At 42.5% G+C, this 15,297-nt stretch overlaps 1 protein-coding gene and 1 non-coding gene across 3 annotated transcripts in view; both read right to left on the bottom strand.

The window, feature by feature from the left end:
* The window catches only part of TRIM55 (tripartite motif containing 55), a 42,588-nt gene that overhangs the window by 17,354 nt on the left and 9,937 nt on the right, over window positions 1-15,297 (bottom strand). The window contains exons 5-9 of one of the 2 annotated variants that reach the window (XM_060035157.1): window positions 3,902-4,135; window positions 3,529-3,551; window positions 3,301-3,425; window positions 1,846-2,057; window positions 218-505 (exon numbers count right to left, since the gene is read on the bottom strand). In XM_060035157.1, coding sequence (XP_059891140.1) covers window positions 218-505; window positions 1,846-2,057; window positions 3,301-3,425; window positions 3,529-3,551; window positions 3,902-4,135 — 882 coding nt within the window. The remainder of the gene's footprint in view (window positions 1-217; window positions 506-1,845; window positions 2,058-3,300; window positions 3,426-3,528; window positions 3,552-3,901; window positions 4,136-15,297) is intronic. The other variant, XM_060035158.1, reaches the window with a different exon arrangement.
* Window positions 4,416-4,487, bottom strand: TRNAE-UUC (transfer RNA glutamic acid (anticodon UUC)). Its single transcript has one exon. It is a non-coding gene; the product is annotated as a tRNA-Glu (tRNA).

The raw sequence follows: 15,297 nt of genomic DNA, 5'->3' as shown, positions 1-15,297 counted from the left end.
AGTGAAGTCAAATTTGTGTTTCTTGTGTTTCATGTAAGGCTTAGAGAAACAAGCCAACACGCCGCGGCGGGGCGGGGGGGATGAGTTGTTTCTGTTTTTCCCAAGGCCCTGGGTTCTCTCTGCCCCTTTGGAAGCCCTTCCTTCTTGCTGTCATCCCGGCTGGACCCCGGGGCGGCACGGGGGGGTAGCATTCAGACACCAGAGCATCGACACTAACCTGAGAAGTAGCCGCAGGTGAGCTAGTTTCCTTACCACTCACTGCTGCCCTCTCACTGGCTGCGGCTTCTGCCCCTTCTGCCTTCCGCACATTCGGATCCTCAGAACCTGAAGGCCCTACGTGCCCCAGACCTTCGCTCCCTGGGGTGGAAGGTGGGTTTGTGGTGGTTTTCCGCGTTTGGCCTTTATACCAACTAGGGTAAAACAAGGGATCCGCAGTGTCCGTTGCTGCAGGGACTGGAGTTTCAGACTCTGTGGTCTGCTGAGAGCCAGTGGGTACAACCTCCCCCTTCATAGGACAGATACATTCAAAAGTAAAAAAAAAAAAAAAAAGAAGAAGAAGAAGAAAAAAAAAGGCAGTTGATTTTAGTTCCCTTGCGGTTTGAAAACTCATAGGTCTCTGCGCAGTGCCCGATCTAGTGCAGGTTTCAGCTCACCCCACCCTCCGCAAGCACTAAAGGCAAGAAGGCAGCTAGCGGCCCTCTGTCTCGGCATCTGCACGTGCCCCCTCTTCTTTTCTGGGCTTGTCTTTCAATATAGATGGTGGCCTGGGCAGGCAGAGAGCAGAAGCCTGAAACAAAGGTTGCTGATAGAATATCAGATATGGGAGAAAGGGCAAATTATTGACAGGCATTCATTTATTTTTATGTTATATGTGGGCCCCCAAAACCTCTTTTCTAAAACCAAAAATTGATCAAACCCAACTCTCATTTAGTTACCATACCACTTTCGATTTCAGTGCAATTGGTATACCCAGAATTTCAAGATTCTAGGAACTATAAATAGTATTTTAGCCCAGTTTCCTATGGAGACAGAGAGCACAGGATATAATTCCATCTCTGAGTTCCCTCTCTGAGGTTTTACTGCTATAGATAATTCCGATCCACTTTGAAACCAGGACTTGTTTTTCTTTTTAATGCATCTTCATTGTCTACAAACTCAGCAGGTTGGGATCTGTCTGCTAAAGGTGTCATGCAGTCAGTACAGAGGCTTGAACACCAAACAGTGACATCTTAGAATCATAACGTCAGTCAATCAAGTACAGTATCTGGGATGAGCTAATTTCCTAAGAAATTTTTAAAAACAATTCTGTCAACACATAATCTCATCAAATGACAAATACACAGAAAACTAAGCTTCATCTATTTGCTCATGGAACAAAAGCTATAGTTCTGTTTCAGGGTAAGCAACAGGGACATACACTAGGACGGGTTCTCTGTGTAGTTCCTTTATTACCTACAGAAAATTCAAAGTTCCGAAAGTATAACCATTTTTATTTCTCAACCTATATCCTACATCTGTACTCAATCCTCATGATATCAGCTCTCTGTGAACTACCATGTTACACACACACACACAAGTTCCAAAGAGTGCCTCAGCTTTGAGGGTGTCATTGGTGAGAAAATCATGTGAAACTAAGTCTTGCCAACCAGTTATAACCACAGAGAACCTGCTGAATCACCTAGAGGACTTTCTCCCTGACACTGCCACTGCCCTGAAATCTTTTGTCTTCCACATACTAGTGTCTGGCATAGAGTTTCCTTTCCTTGAGGTAGAATAAATTGTTCAGGCTGTTCAGCAAGGAAGCACGCATGCGTGGCCTGTAAGAAGGCGCTCAGGAACGGTTACCTGTGTCACCGGGGCATCCGCAGCGGGTGGCAGGGCTGGGGGAGGCTCTGGGGCAGCCTGGAGCTCTGAGGTGGGCGGACGGGACTCCAGACCTTTCTCTGGGGTTTCATCTCCTCCTGATGACTCTGTTCGAACATTTTCCGCCTCTTCCACTTCTACTACCTCTTCTCCCTCTCCCTCCCCTTCTTCTCCTCCTTCTTCATCTTCATCTTCTGGTAAGGCAATGCATTTTCATATCGTTATGATTACCACTGCGGCCACGAAAAACACTGCTGACCACTATTTATAGCTCAGATTAAGGTCAGGGCTGGGGAAATCCTGTCCATCAGACACTTAACTGTAGCCCGAGTACGCCACGGGCGGGGGCGGGGGCGGGGGCTCGCGCTTCTAATTAAATGTGGACAAATGTGAGAAAGGTTCCAGTCATCACCATCCTCCTTGTTCCCCTCGCCAGTACAGAGCCCTGTCCTCACCACCGTGCACCATCCACCTGACCCCTGGAGGCTGTCCCCATTTTTATCATGCTCTGTCACATTCGCAAACTCCCGGAGGGCTGGGACTGTCACTTATTTACCTCTGTCAAATTAAATGGAAACACAACTCTCTTCCCTGTGTCAGAAAACACCGGCCCTGTTTAATTTATCACATTCTTTGTTCAGTGAATGCTGACTTTTGCCACAGTTAACGCCACGACTCTTTTCTTAACCAACTGATCTTAGTATTTCCTCAGGCGATATTAATGAGAGATGATATTAAGGATTTTTCTAAAAAGATTCATCCTGAAGATTTGCTTCTAAAGTTCTATCTGTGGGCACTGATACAAGTTTGTGGCATTATAGTGGTCGAGCCAAGGAATCTCATCATCTAAATGGGCTCTTCTTTTCAACTCTTTCATCAGGATCAATTTCCAAGCGTGGCATTTCTAGGCCAAATGATAGGGATGTGTTTAGAACTCATTGAGTGCATCTGATCACATAGCCTCAGTTTTACTTCCAGGTGTGACTTACTCTATGACCCATTGCTTTCCTTGCCCTCTAGAGTTTAACTGAAAGTGCTACAATGTCTAATCCAAGTGTCTACTATGTTTTATTTATATCTCATCCTTAACCTTGCACCTGATGACACTTCACATTATTATCATTATGGCTCGCACCTTGTGTAGGGTTGAAGTTGAGATATTACCATCACCATCGATTATTAAATATTTGACAACCCAGAGTTAAATACCTAATGCCAGAATTATAATAAGCACTGTGATATGCAAAGCTAAATAAACACCGTCAACAAACTATATGATTCTGTCATGAAATCGAGCTTCACGCTGGATTATGGTCCTTGTAAAGTTGTCGACGTCCATTGAGGAGATGATCCTGAATCCCCCTTTCCTCCCACTGAACCCATGTGACGCTTTCACACACCTGCAACTTTGGCCAAATGGTCACAAGAATAACAAACCTCTGTAAAAATCAATTTCGCGTATTACTTTTTCTTCTCTACTGAGGTTGACTGCAAAGTGGTTCATGTTCTCATAACCATGTTCTATTTTCTCCATCTGAAATGCCTTCGATGCTTCAGAAATTCTGCAACAAAGACAAGTTGCCACTTTCTGTCACTGTGTAAAGTTTGATAGCCTTGGGTAAAAATGAAAAGTATACTTTTTTTCATGAAATGAAAACTACTTACTTTTGTAACAGGGTTTTGGCATTCTGTGGAAGCAAACGAAAGACAAGCCTACTTAAATTCATTTCATCAAAGACGGTGTTGAGATTTAATTCTTTCCTTTGCTGACTCTGAACATCTCATAGCTTAGTTTCTAAGTGCTGTAAAGAACTGCTGTTTTATACCAGAACCCTTTCATATTTAAGCAATGCCATGGTCCCTTAAATATATGCTTATGAAATAGTTTAAACAGATGGAGATATAAGTACATATATTTTGGTTGAGAAGATAGATCAAAATGAGATGTACAGAAAATAGCGAAAATGTGATGACAGCTTTTCAGGATCATCTCCCCACCGTCTTGGTTTGTTTCCTCAGGGGCCAAAGGGGTACTTACCTGCAGAAACACTGCCATTTCCGGCTCGTCCATGAACTGTATTCCTGACTCAACCAACTTTGACACGTTCTCCAAATGGTCAGAGTACTTTTTGATGAGAGCACGGACATGTTCCAGCTTCTCCTCTTGGGTTCGGGTGATGACTTGGGTCATTTCGTTCTTCCTCTCCTCCAAGATGCCATACAGGTAATCAAACTTCTCACAAAGTTCCTGTTTCTGTTTTCTGCAGCATTCCTGTTAGTTGGGTTAGCTAATGTTAGAAAGTGTTCAAAAGAGTGTCTGTCTGGAGAAATCACCTGGACATTTCGGGAGAAAAGAAAATTTACTTGCGTAGGATATTGTTTTCTTTTCCCTTAGCCTGTCCCTTAGGTATACATACCCACTGTGTTGATGTGTTGAAAATCCCACTTTTATCATATTTGATACTTAGACCATCCCAAATCAATCAAATTGGCTAAATAGATGGATGATTTTTTGTTTTTTGGGCCGCATCACATGGTTTGTGGGATCTTAGTTCCCCGACCAGGGATTGAACCTGGGCCACGGCAGTGAAAGCGCCGCATCCTGACCACTGAACCACCGGGGAATTCCCTGGATGATTTTTCAGTCTTCTGTTCTTTACAAGTGGAGAATTTCACAGAAATTAGGACAGATTTGGTTTTAAATTATATATTTTCTTTGGAATGAGTATATGTGTGTATTTGGAAAAAACCGTGGTACTTCCTGATTAGTACCCTTCAGACTCTCTCTGCTCCATCTACATTGCTATTGTCCTAGTTTCAGTCCTGGAGCTGAAGGATGTCGATTCTGGAGCTCCCCAATGGCCTCTGTATCTGGGGTTCCCTCCTTCAAGTCAGCTCACACACTGTAGCCAAATTCGTTTTCCTGGCGTACAGTGCTGCTTCTTTACTATGACTCCCCACTGCTCAAAGAATAACATTTAACTTCATAACTAGCTTTCAAGCCTGTCCATGACCTGTTTCCACCTTTCCTTCATAATATTCTACTATATTCATAATATTCATAATATTCTAATATTCATAATATTCATAATATTCTACTATTATGTAGAATATTATGTATTGTGTTTCCATTTAATATTATGTATTATTCTACTACATAATATTCTACTACTATATTCATAATATTCATAATATTCTAATATTCATAATATTCATAATATTCTACTATCCTCCATCACATATCCAGCAAAAATGTCCAGCAAAAAATGAACCACTCGCTTTCTTTGCTCGTGCTCTCCCCTCTGTTTAGAATGTTTTTCCCCAATTCACAGTTGCAAACTCTAAGCAATCTTAAAAGACACTGTTGACATACTGCTTCTTCCATAAAGAATCTCGATGACTGAATGTCATCTTTTAATCCTCTGAAATCCTATAATGGTTACTATGTATGGCATATATCTGTGGCCACCAGGTCCTCTATGTATCCAGTACTGTCCAAGAGAGGGAAATACTGGATCTAGTCTTTGATTCCTGGAGAGAAGGTTTGCATGTGAGGTCAGGCTTCTGCACTTGCATTGTGTGGCTGAAGCATCTCCCATTCCATCCAGCTCCCTTTACTCTGAATCCATGTTTAAGCCCTAATTAACTTTCCAGTTGGCCTTGTCATTGGCCTTTTGGTTTTCCAAGTTCCAGTAAGCTTGGTGTGTGTGTGTGTAGGCCAATTTCCTTGGACCCGACCATCTCTGGGTCCAAGACCTTTACAACTTAGAGGAGGTTTTGAGCCATAATGATCCAACCTAGGTGTCCTGCCTGGTAGGGCCTTCTTGTGAATCCAGCCATTTATCTCTGACATCTCCGACCTTTTTGTTTGTTTGTTTGTTTGTTTGTTTTTTGTGGTACGCGGGCCTCTCACTGCTGTGGCCTCTACCGTTGCGGAGCACAGGCTCCGGACGCGCAGGCTCAGCGGCCATGGCTCACGGGCCCAGCCGCTCCACGGCATGTGGGATCTTCCCAGACCGGGGCACGAACCCGTGTCCCCTGCATCGGCAGGCGGACTCTCAACCACTGCGCCACCAGGGAAGCCCTGACATCTCTGACCTTTGTATGACCCTTATTACATGTTTTTTCATTTTAGTAAACATTGGTGTCTGACGTCATGTGTCACTTTCTTCCTTTCTTAAATATCTAAACTATGGTCTCCTTGAGGATAGAATCTGGGTCTGCCTAGGACACATACCACTTTGGATAGTAGATGCTCAGTAAATCTCCATTGAATAGATTTTTTTTAATGATGTCTTATCTTCCCGCAATTTATCTACTATTCTCAGAGTAAGCAGGGGAGGATGACCCAAACCAAATTGTTGATTATGAAGATACTCCTCAAATGTGCAAGAAATACATCCCTCACCCTATTGCCTCCTTTGGACGCAGTCAATTCTCATCACAGTTTCCAACCAATTATAATTATAATGCACAAAGGAGAGCCAGTGGTTCAAATTATTTTATTAGTGAATAATAGCTATTGCTGTCATCCACCCATCCGTTCATTCATTTAACAAACAGTTCTTAAGTGGGACATTTGTGTCAACCACTATCCAGGACTCTGGTGATCCAACAATGAACTAAACATAGTTCTTGTTCTCAAGGAGCTCACAGTTTACTTAATGGGAAAGACTATGGGCCAGTAGTAATAGTAATACGACCTAGTAGCCTGAAAAATCAAACTATGTTAGAGATTCATACCAGGTTTTATAGAAGCATAGAGGTGGGGCCTTAATCAACCCTCTGTGTGGGCGGGGACCATTTGAGGGGAGCAGGGAGGGGTTGCCTCAGAAAACACTTCTTAGAGGAAGTGGTGCCCGAGTTTGGCCATAAAGGATGAGTAAGAGCAGAGGAAGTACAGGGAGGTGATGAAAATGCTTGTGGTCTCGGCAGTTGTCAAAGTAATAAGACAAGGGCCCACGCAGCATGTCCAGACATGGAAATTGCTGGACTTGCCAAATTTCCATCCATTTTTTAGCCATTTAGCTTGAGATTTGGACCATTATGAGGCCTAGGAACTGTAGCCTCTTAGTATCTTCCCAATCAAAATTTCTTCCATTGTAGTACTTACTGTTCTAAGCTTACAGGCAACCATGTGCCCACTGCATTTCTCAAATATGCCTTTGATGTCCAGAAGCTCTGCTGTTTTCTGTGATCATACATTGGTTTCTAGCTTATTTTTCTAAAACAAATTGTGCACTTGAAACATTTATAATGAATACTATATTAAGATGTATTATTGGTAGAATATCTTTGTTTCATAAAAGTTTTCTTCTATATGATTTAATATGTGTGACCATTCAAGCCTATGAAAGCCAATGATTTGCAGTGAGAGCGATGTGAAGTCAAGTGTCACAGCTAGTGTATTCTCTTAAGTCAAATAAAAATTAGATCACTTATTTCAGCCATCTAAAATTTACTCAGTGGTTTAAACAGGAAAACTACTTTATTCTTATATTATTTTGAATTCCAAGTATTATTTTATTTCTACTCTGCTTTTTTAATGATTTGTACTATATTGAACTTTAATAAAATTACTGTCCTTTTAATAGCAACTGTTATTTGCTCATACCTTACAGTGTAGGAAATACTACCCCATGCGTAGTATATGCTTAATTATTATTACATGACTACATAGTGTGTAAAGCACTTATAATATTACCTGGCACACAGTAGGCACTATGTCAGTGTTTGTTAAATTTAGATTCAATTTTCCTTAATTTGAGCCATTCAACTGTAGAATTTTCAAGCTGCACAGACTACCAGAAGTAACTGCTCCAAACTAACCATTTCACCTGTGTGGAGACTGAAACGCGGCAGCGTTAAGTCACTTTCTCAAGCCATTTACCGTTGGTGCCTGGTATAGAGCCAAGGTCTCTGAACTCCTGGGTCGTTGCCACTCCCACCACACAGTTGTGATATACTCTAAAGTAACTTGGAAAAAAAAATGTGTGACCTGCCTATGTACTGAATATATACCTTTTAACAAATCTACCGTGCTGAAAGTAGGCTTTTAAAGGCAAGACTCCTCACATTGTTTCAGAAATATATTCATTATAATTCTTTCAACAAAGTTCACTAAGTGCTTACTGTGTATCAGGCATTATAAGATCTCAGAGCTGGCCATACTTTCCCAGTGTTCAGGGGGATGGTAGAAAAATGATCGTATTTTCTAATTTCTAACAGAAAAAAACACTTGTGTTTTTTCTCTTGCTGAACTTGCCTTTAATATAATTCTATGCAAAATATGGAAGAGTTGGACAACTCTGTTTCTAAAAGAGGAAAAATGCATGCTCCTTTTCTGGAATTATGAAATGGGTACTTTGGTACTTTCAAACTTTTAGAAATTCACTTAAGATGTTCAGGTTAACCTAATGTCAGATTAAAATGAAAAAATAGAAATACTCCATGAAATTGAAATTCTTCTATTTTTCACACATACTCTTTGAGGTAGAAGCAATACACAAGATACTAACATGGTCACCCTTCAATCTTTCTAGGCTAGGAGACCTTCAGAATTGCGGTGAAAGTCAGTGAATTTCAAACAGCTTAGTTTATCAACTTGTCCTCTGAGGTAATTAGGGAACAGGTGTATATGCTATAAGAAAAAAACAAAAACAAAAAAACACACTCTCAGAGGCCAACTTGCTACTGACAGTGACTGATTACTCTGATATCAGTACCTACTGTGCCTTTGTAAGTGTGGACCTGAAATGCTTTTAACAGAGTCTTTCTAGCAACATAAAAATGGAATGGAAAAAACGTGGACCTCTGCATCATCAAAACCTCTTCAGAGAGTACACTTTAAAGGATGATTGTTGCCTGCAAAAGCATGATAGCAACCATGTTTATCTCTTCTGCACAAAAACTTCCTCACCTCAAAGATTTCTCCTTGCTTTTATCATACCTTTCATTTATTTGAGTAAAAAGGCATGTATCTTTAAGCCCAGTTCCAGGCTGTGTACCTCCCCCCATTTCTCTGTATACTAATTGAATCAACATCTATACATTCTGAACTTTCAAGTTTATTTTTTCAAATATTGTCCATTTTATTCCTTTTGATGCCTGTAGTTCCTATGTCCCCTCTATGTGGGGTGTGGTGTTGGGTGTGTGTGTGTGTGTGTGTGTGTGTGTGTGTGTGTATGCGCACACGTGTTTCTGCATGAGTGTGTTTAGCAATTGAAGTAACTTCCATCATAAATGCAGTGGTGTTGGCCTCCAAGTATACTGTGATGCAGAGCCTCTGACTGCAACATGACCTTCCTCCTGGGGCTGCCAAGACAGTTATGTTTATATTTATTTATGTAGAAGAACAAATTAAACTTGTCTGTAATACTTTAATGGAAATAAAATCCATCCCATCTCTAGGGAGAACCCAGTATGGAGGCAATATACCAAAAAGGGGTGATTTTATAAAAGGAAGACTAGTTTGCCCACATTGAAATGGTAAAATGATGACAGGTAGAATATTTGTTTCTAACCAATGCCATAATATCTGAATGAAAAGAAAAACATTGAGTAGTCATTTGGTTGTTTCCTTAGAAGTGAGTAGATAACCTTCAATATTTACCTTAAAAACATTGTTTAGATGTTGCCTCTATAGAAATGTTAAAATTGACAGATTCTAATTTTTAGCCATCCTTATATTTTAGTGGCAATAAGAAAAAATAAGATACATGACTGCAAAGAGAAGTTTTCATGGAAAAAAATCAGCAATAGATGATCATATACTAAAGAGTAGATAGCCTGCCAAGCAAAGCACCGTTATGAGGTTTTATCATTAGATTTTCAGTGGTTCACCCTTTCCCCAGGCACTTATTACTCTTTGAAAACAATCTTGTTATTTGTTTGCCTTATTGTCTAACTCCTCTACTGGAATAAAACCTTCTTAAGGGAAGGAACATTTTCTATTTATCTCATCTTTATCTATTTCCCAGCATTACATGTGCAGAATATGGCATATTCTGCATATATGTTTGAACGATTGGATGAATGAATGATATATGAATTGTATTTAGGAATAGTCAGCCCTCACTCACAAGTTCCTACTTTGTTCTGTTCCCAAGACATAGGTATTTAAGTGGATACTCCAAACCTCTTCTTCTTTCAACACTCAAAAGAAAACAGCAAAAAATAGCTAGGCAACTTCAGGGAAGACATTTAACTCAGGACAGTTTTTTTTTTAATGTGTACAAGAAGGGATGGGATTGGATGATTGCTAAGGTCCCTTCCCACTCTACAGTTTCAAGGCTCTACAACTTCAGGTAAATGTGGAGTTATTTGGAGCCTTTAGACTATAAAGTGCCTCTTTGTATATGTAAAATGCCTTTTTCCACTCATGGCGAGTTTCAGAGTGGTCATCACAGCACTGAGATGTGAATTACACATCCTAGCCCAGCAATGTCAGTCCCAGGTTTGGAATGTGCCAAGGCCACCACAGGAAACCTAAGACAATTGTGGCCACTGCTCTTACCATGTAAGGAGCATAGCTCTGTGACCAAAATAGAGCTGAAGATAAGCTCTGAGTCCCATCACTTGTCAGTGAGCAACTGTGGCTTTACTCGGCCCATTCATATCTACACCACATTCCTCAACTTTTGAGACACCCTTGTTCAAAACAGCAGCTCTGGGTCTGGAAGGGCCCACTCAGCTTCATTTGACATATGGTACTTCAAAATTCCCTTCACTAAACCAAACAGGGTTTCCTTCCCTTTCCCCTCAACACCCCTCTCCCCCCCACCCCAAAATCAGACAGTAGATTAGTAATATTAAAGAAAGAACTATATTAAGGTAGGAAGATTCTCCTGAGGAATTCAAGTCCAACCCTTCATTGGTAAAGCCCAATTCCAATCACGAGCACATGACAGAAGCCCCATGAGCGCAGACTAGGGTGAGAACCCAGGTCTCTGACAGGCTGCCCTAGAAAAGGGGCAGACAAATTAGAAAAATATCATCCCTCAAGGCACACAGACTGGAGTTCAGCCCCTCCCCCATCCACTCAGTGTCTCTGTGCAGGGCTTAGTGGAAGAACTCTATTCAATGGCCATGGGTCTCAGGACTCCCAAACTTTTGCTCTTTTTCACCAAGTTGCATTACCACCCACTTCGTGTTAGAAGAATAACTGTTATAACTTATGGCATTTCAATTCTTATTCCTGGGTTTCTTGGTATTAGGGGTTCTCTGGACTAGTCCAGATCATTTAGAATATCCTTGAGAAATCCTCTGAAGGCTGAGGGTCAGGTGAGCCTGCGCTGACTTGAGCCCCATGGTGCAGCGAAAGCATGAGACCAGACCAAGGCAAGCTGAGCAGCTGTTTCATTCACTCCCGTCTGCTGTTGGATAATCAGCATGTTTCCTGGAAGGGGCTCAGCCTCCCTTTGTTGCCAGTATCTCGAGTTATCACAAAGCCTCAAAGAACAGAGCTAATATCTGCTTCCATTCATTTTCGATCTTTCCCACTGCAGGGAGTTGCTTCACCCTGCCATCATAATTGACCAAGACCTTGAGGTCTTATTCCGACACCATTTAAAAGATGCTCCAGATGCTCCAGCGGTTCAAACAATTATTAGCATCATTAGATTAAGTGTACTCTTTCCAAGCTGAGAGTGACAGCAACACAAGGTGACACTTACGGAGCCCCCAGCATGTGCCTCTTAGTCATCACCGCAGCACTGTGAAGGTTTATTAACCCCCCTGTACCACTGAGGGAGTTGAGGGACGGGGAGAGGAAGTAACTTGACCAAGGTCATATCATTAAGTGGCAGAGCCGAAATTCAAACTCTGAAATCTGTTCTTTAAGCATATGTCATAATTCTGACATGCTTTATAGGATGATTCTTACTCTAGTCATACTTCATATTTGTAACTGCATGGACAATGTCTCAAAGCTGTTTGGTTAAAATCATTGATTTGGAAATATAATGGATTTGTTGTCATTGCAAAATCATTGGAGGGTTTTATTAAAGGTGCTGTTTTTCAGATACTGGAAATGCTCAAGATCAAATAGTTATGATTCAGCTTCAGCTGTTTCCCCTAGACGGACATCCACGCAGAACATTATTTCTAGGCCGATCTGCCTCGGGACAGCTAGTGTGAGTAGCCTTCTCTCTTGGGTTTCCAGTGACCTAGGATAAGCGCCATTTGGAAAGACTACAAGAGGGAGGTTACGTTTTCTAGGGATGAGGAATGAAAGTCAAGCACGTTTTTCTGGAAGCAGAGAGCTCCCGAGGCAGTGCAATTCTCCACCCCCGACCAGCAGTCCCCCTACTCTGTCCCAACGCATCCCAGAACAGCTCCAGGCCTGGAGAGGCAAGTGTAGCTTTAGATCTTGCTGGGCTCGTCTAGAACAGCCCAGAAGGCCCTCCAACAACCTGCAATCACAAGCTCTGAGAACGTTTCAGGCTGAGCCACCTCGGTCAGGAGGGCTAAGAAGACTGCAGGTTCCTCCATCCCCCATCGGCCCACAGCAAAGAGGGAATGCCACTCCTCCCCAGCTCAGTTCAAATTCCCTTTTGTGACTGCGGTCCGTCTCAAAGCCACTCTCATCATCAATGCAAACTCACATCAACTGCACACATTGTGTTTAAAGGATCACAAGGAGTCCCCAGCGTGACTTATCCTAAGCTCAGCAGCTCTCCAGGGCTGATCCTGGGCCGGCTGCCTGCCCAGGCCAGCCCTGCAAGACATTACATGATTAGGGACAAAATTAGACATTTGCAAGGGCAGGTGTCAGGGCCCCGAGTGGGAGGCCATGTAATTAGGGAAGGATAGTGCCCACCCCAGGGGCTGCTCCATTTCCTGTCCCTATGGAGCTCTTCACCAATCAGAAAAGAGAATTCTTCAGAAACAGCTCCCCACCCCCTGGCTGGGAGCCGCCGATGGCTTCTCGGAAAATGTTTCCAGGCAGGTGATGAGCAGAGCCACAAAGGGAAACAACCACCCCAGGCAGGACAGGAGACACAGGAGCTCTGTGACCCTGACCCCTGGTACAGAGTTCACCTGCTTGGCAAGGTAGACCCCAGTGTGCTTCACTGCCCTGCCCTGGTGCTTGGCCTGCTGATAGGACCCTGGCTCTGCGGGAGGCCCCATAAGCGATTCCAGGTGCACGATGGGGCCATTTATAGCTGTGTCTCTGTCCTCAGGGCCTCTTCAAATGGAGGGTGTTTGCATCAAGTAGGAATCATAAAATCAGAGACCTCTGGGGGGCTCTGAGCCAATCCCTATGTTTCCAGGTGAGCCACTTAAACTGACCTGAAAGAACTGTGCTTATCTGAGCCCTATTCATTCATGTATCCTTTCTTTTATTGGTTATTTTAAAAATCTCAGGCTTCCTTTAGAAAAATGTGAAATACAGGCATATATAAGGAAGGCGCTGAAAATCACCTGTCATCCCACTATTCCCTGCTCTTACACTTTTGGTTTCTGGCATGTTTTCCCCCTATGAATACAGACATTCTGTCCTGTTTATATACCACGTCTTCATCTTATTTCCTTAAGTTAAGATCCCAGGGGTGAATGAAATGCGTAAAAGGGGATGGACTCCTCCTGACAATTTGCTGACTCATCTTGAAGCCTCCTGGGGGAAAATTACACAGCTTCCTCTGGGGAACTGTGAAAATACTCGTAAAAGTGTGTACATTGGACCAATGTTTTTATCAGTAACAATAGGGGTTGTAATCCTGACCTTCACTCTCAGGAAGTTCTTTCTGATATCTACAGTTAATCCCTTCTGCGGGCTTAACTTCAAACCTGTTCCTTCTTGTCTTGTTCTCAATGAAAGAACAAACAGCTGCTTCCCACTGTGCCCCTGACAGGCCTCCAGGAAGAAAACCTGTTGTCAAGTCTCTCCTCGCCCTCTGTGTCCTCCGGTGCTGCCTAAACGGAGCAGAGCCCTTTGCATTTGCTCAAGGCCCAGCGTGCCGCACAGGACTTTTGTCGTTTGTGTTCTCCAGCCTCAACGTCCCCGACAGAAAGCCTGTCCCCTGACAGAGGACTCTGATGAAGGTGCGAGCAGAGACCAGCATAGAGATGACCTCACTTGTCCACAAGGAACACATTCCTATTTATACACTCGAGACTCAGTGTGGTGCCACACTGAGTGCTGATTCATGGCCTAATGATTAAGTTGTAGTTGGCCTTTACTGTGAATACGTAAAAAGAAAAAAAGTTTATATTGTCCATTTCAGAATCTCTTTGATCTCTTCAAGAGAAAACTGTCCTTCTATAAATGGATTCCAGATCCAGCATGAATCTTTTCAGGAATGTGAGTATGGGGAAGAGAGGAGACTGACTTTAATGATGTGTGAATCTAAAATGAGATGATTTTGGCCAACATCTTGAAGTCATCATCTAGGAACTGGCCTTTGGCTTTTGATAGAATTTGCCTTTCAAGCGATAAAATGGTAAGATTAGAGCATTTATCAGGCACTCACCATATGCCAGGCGCTAGGCTAAGCACTGTGTTGATGCTTACTTAACTCCTCACGGTTAACTCTATAAAACGGGTACTTTGCCCTGTTTTTCCAGGAGAAAACTGAAGGAATGAATGTACTTGTGAATGGATCTTAAAACATAACGTTTAGTTTAAAAAAAGTAAGCAGAATGAGAAGAACAACAAAATACCATCTATAAAATTAAAAGACATGCATATAAAACAACACACATTTTGTAGGAATACAGGTAAATGGAACATTAAACATGTTAGTTATTTACAGAGAAAAGGAGTGGGAAATGGGGACAAAAGGACATAAATAGATAACAAGAGGGGCCGTGTCCACAGCAATAAAGACAACATGCCATTAACTGAGCAGTACAGGCTTCTGAGGTCCAACTAAAGCACAACCCCAAAGCTTAGAGCAGGGAGTAGTAATAAACTGCTCCAGGTTAAACAGCCAAAGACCTGGACTCAAACCCAGGTGGCTTGCACCTGCCCCCAGGCAGCAGGGCTGAACTAACCCGTGGACCTTCAATTCTTGGAAAGACATCTGCCACGTGGCAAAACCCCTTTGTCTTCCGCATTTATACAGTTTGTATTTGATCTTGAGAAAAAGTGGATTCCCAATATTTCTGACATGCCAAACCTAAGTGTGAGCCATTTGTTCATCAAGTTTTTAATTGAGTGTTTATTATGTGCCGGGCACTGGGCCAGACAGAGGGCCAGCGGAGATGAAGGAGCCGGGACTCTGGCCTCAGTGAGCTCCCAGATACTGACCCCCTCTCTCCCTGCAGGCAGGCAGCAACTCCACTGTTAGAGCTTAGATATGCAGCTGAAATCTGCACATGACTTTCTAAAGCACCAACTAGCATTTCTTAAGACCGTTTAGATTTCCACAAAGAAACTGTGCTATGATGGTGGAAAACACTCATTGTCACTACTGGAAACTGATTTTTCTT

Source organism: Delphinus delphis, chromosome 17 (genome assembly GCF_949987515.2).
Source record: "Delphinus delphis chromosome 17, mDelDel1.2, whole genome shotgun sequence".
Taxonomy (NCBI): domain Eukaryota; kingdom Metazoa; phylum Chordata; class Mammalia; order Artiodactyla; family Delphinidae; genus Delphinus; species Delphinus delphis.
This window is presented reverse-complemented; position numbering and strand designations above follow the sequence as displayed.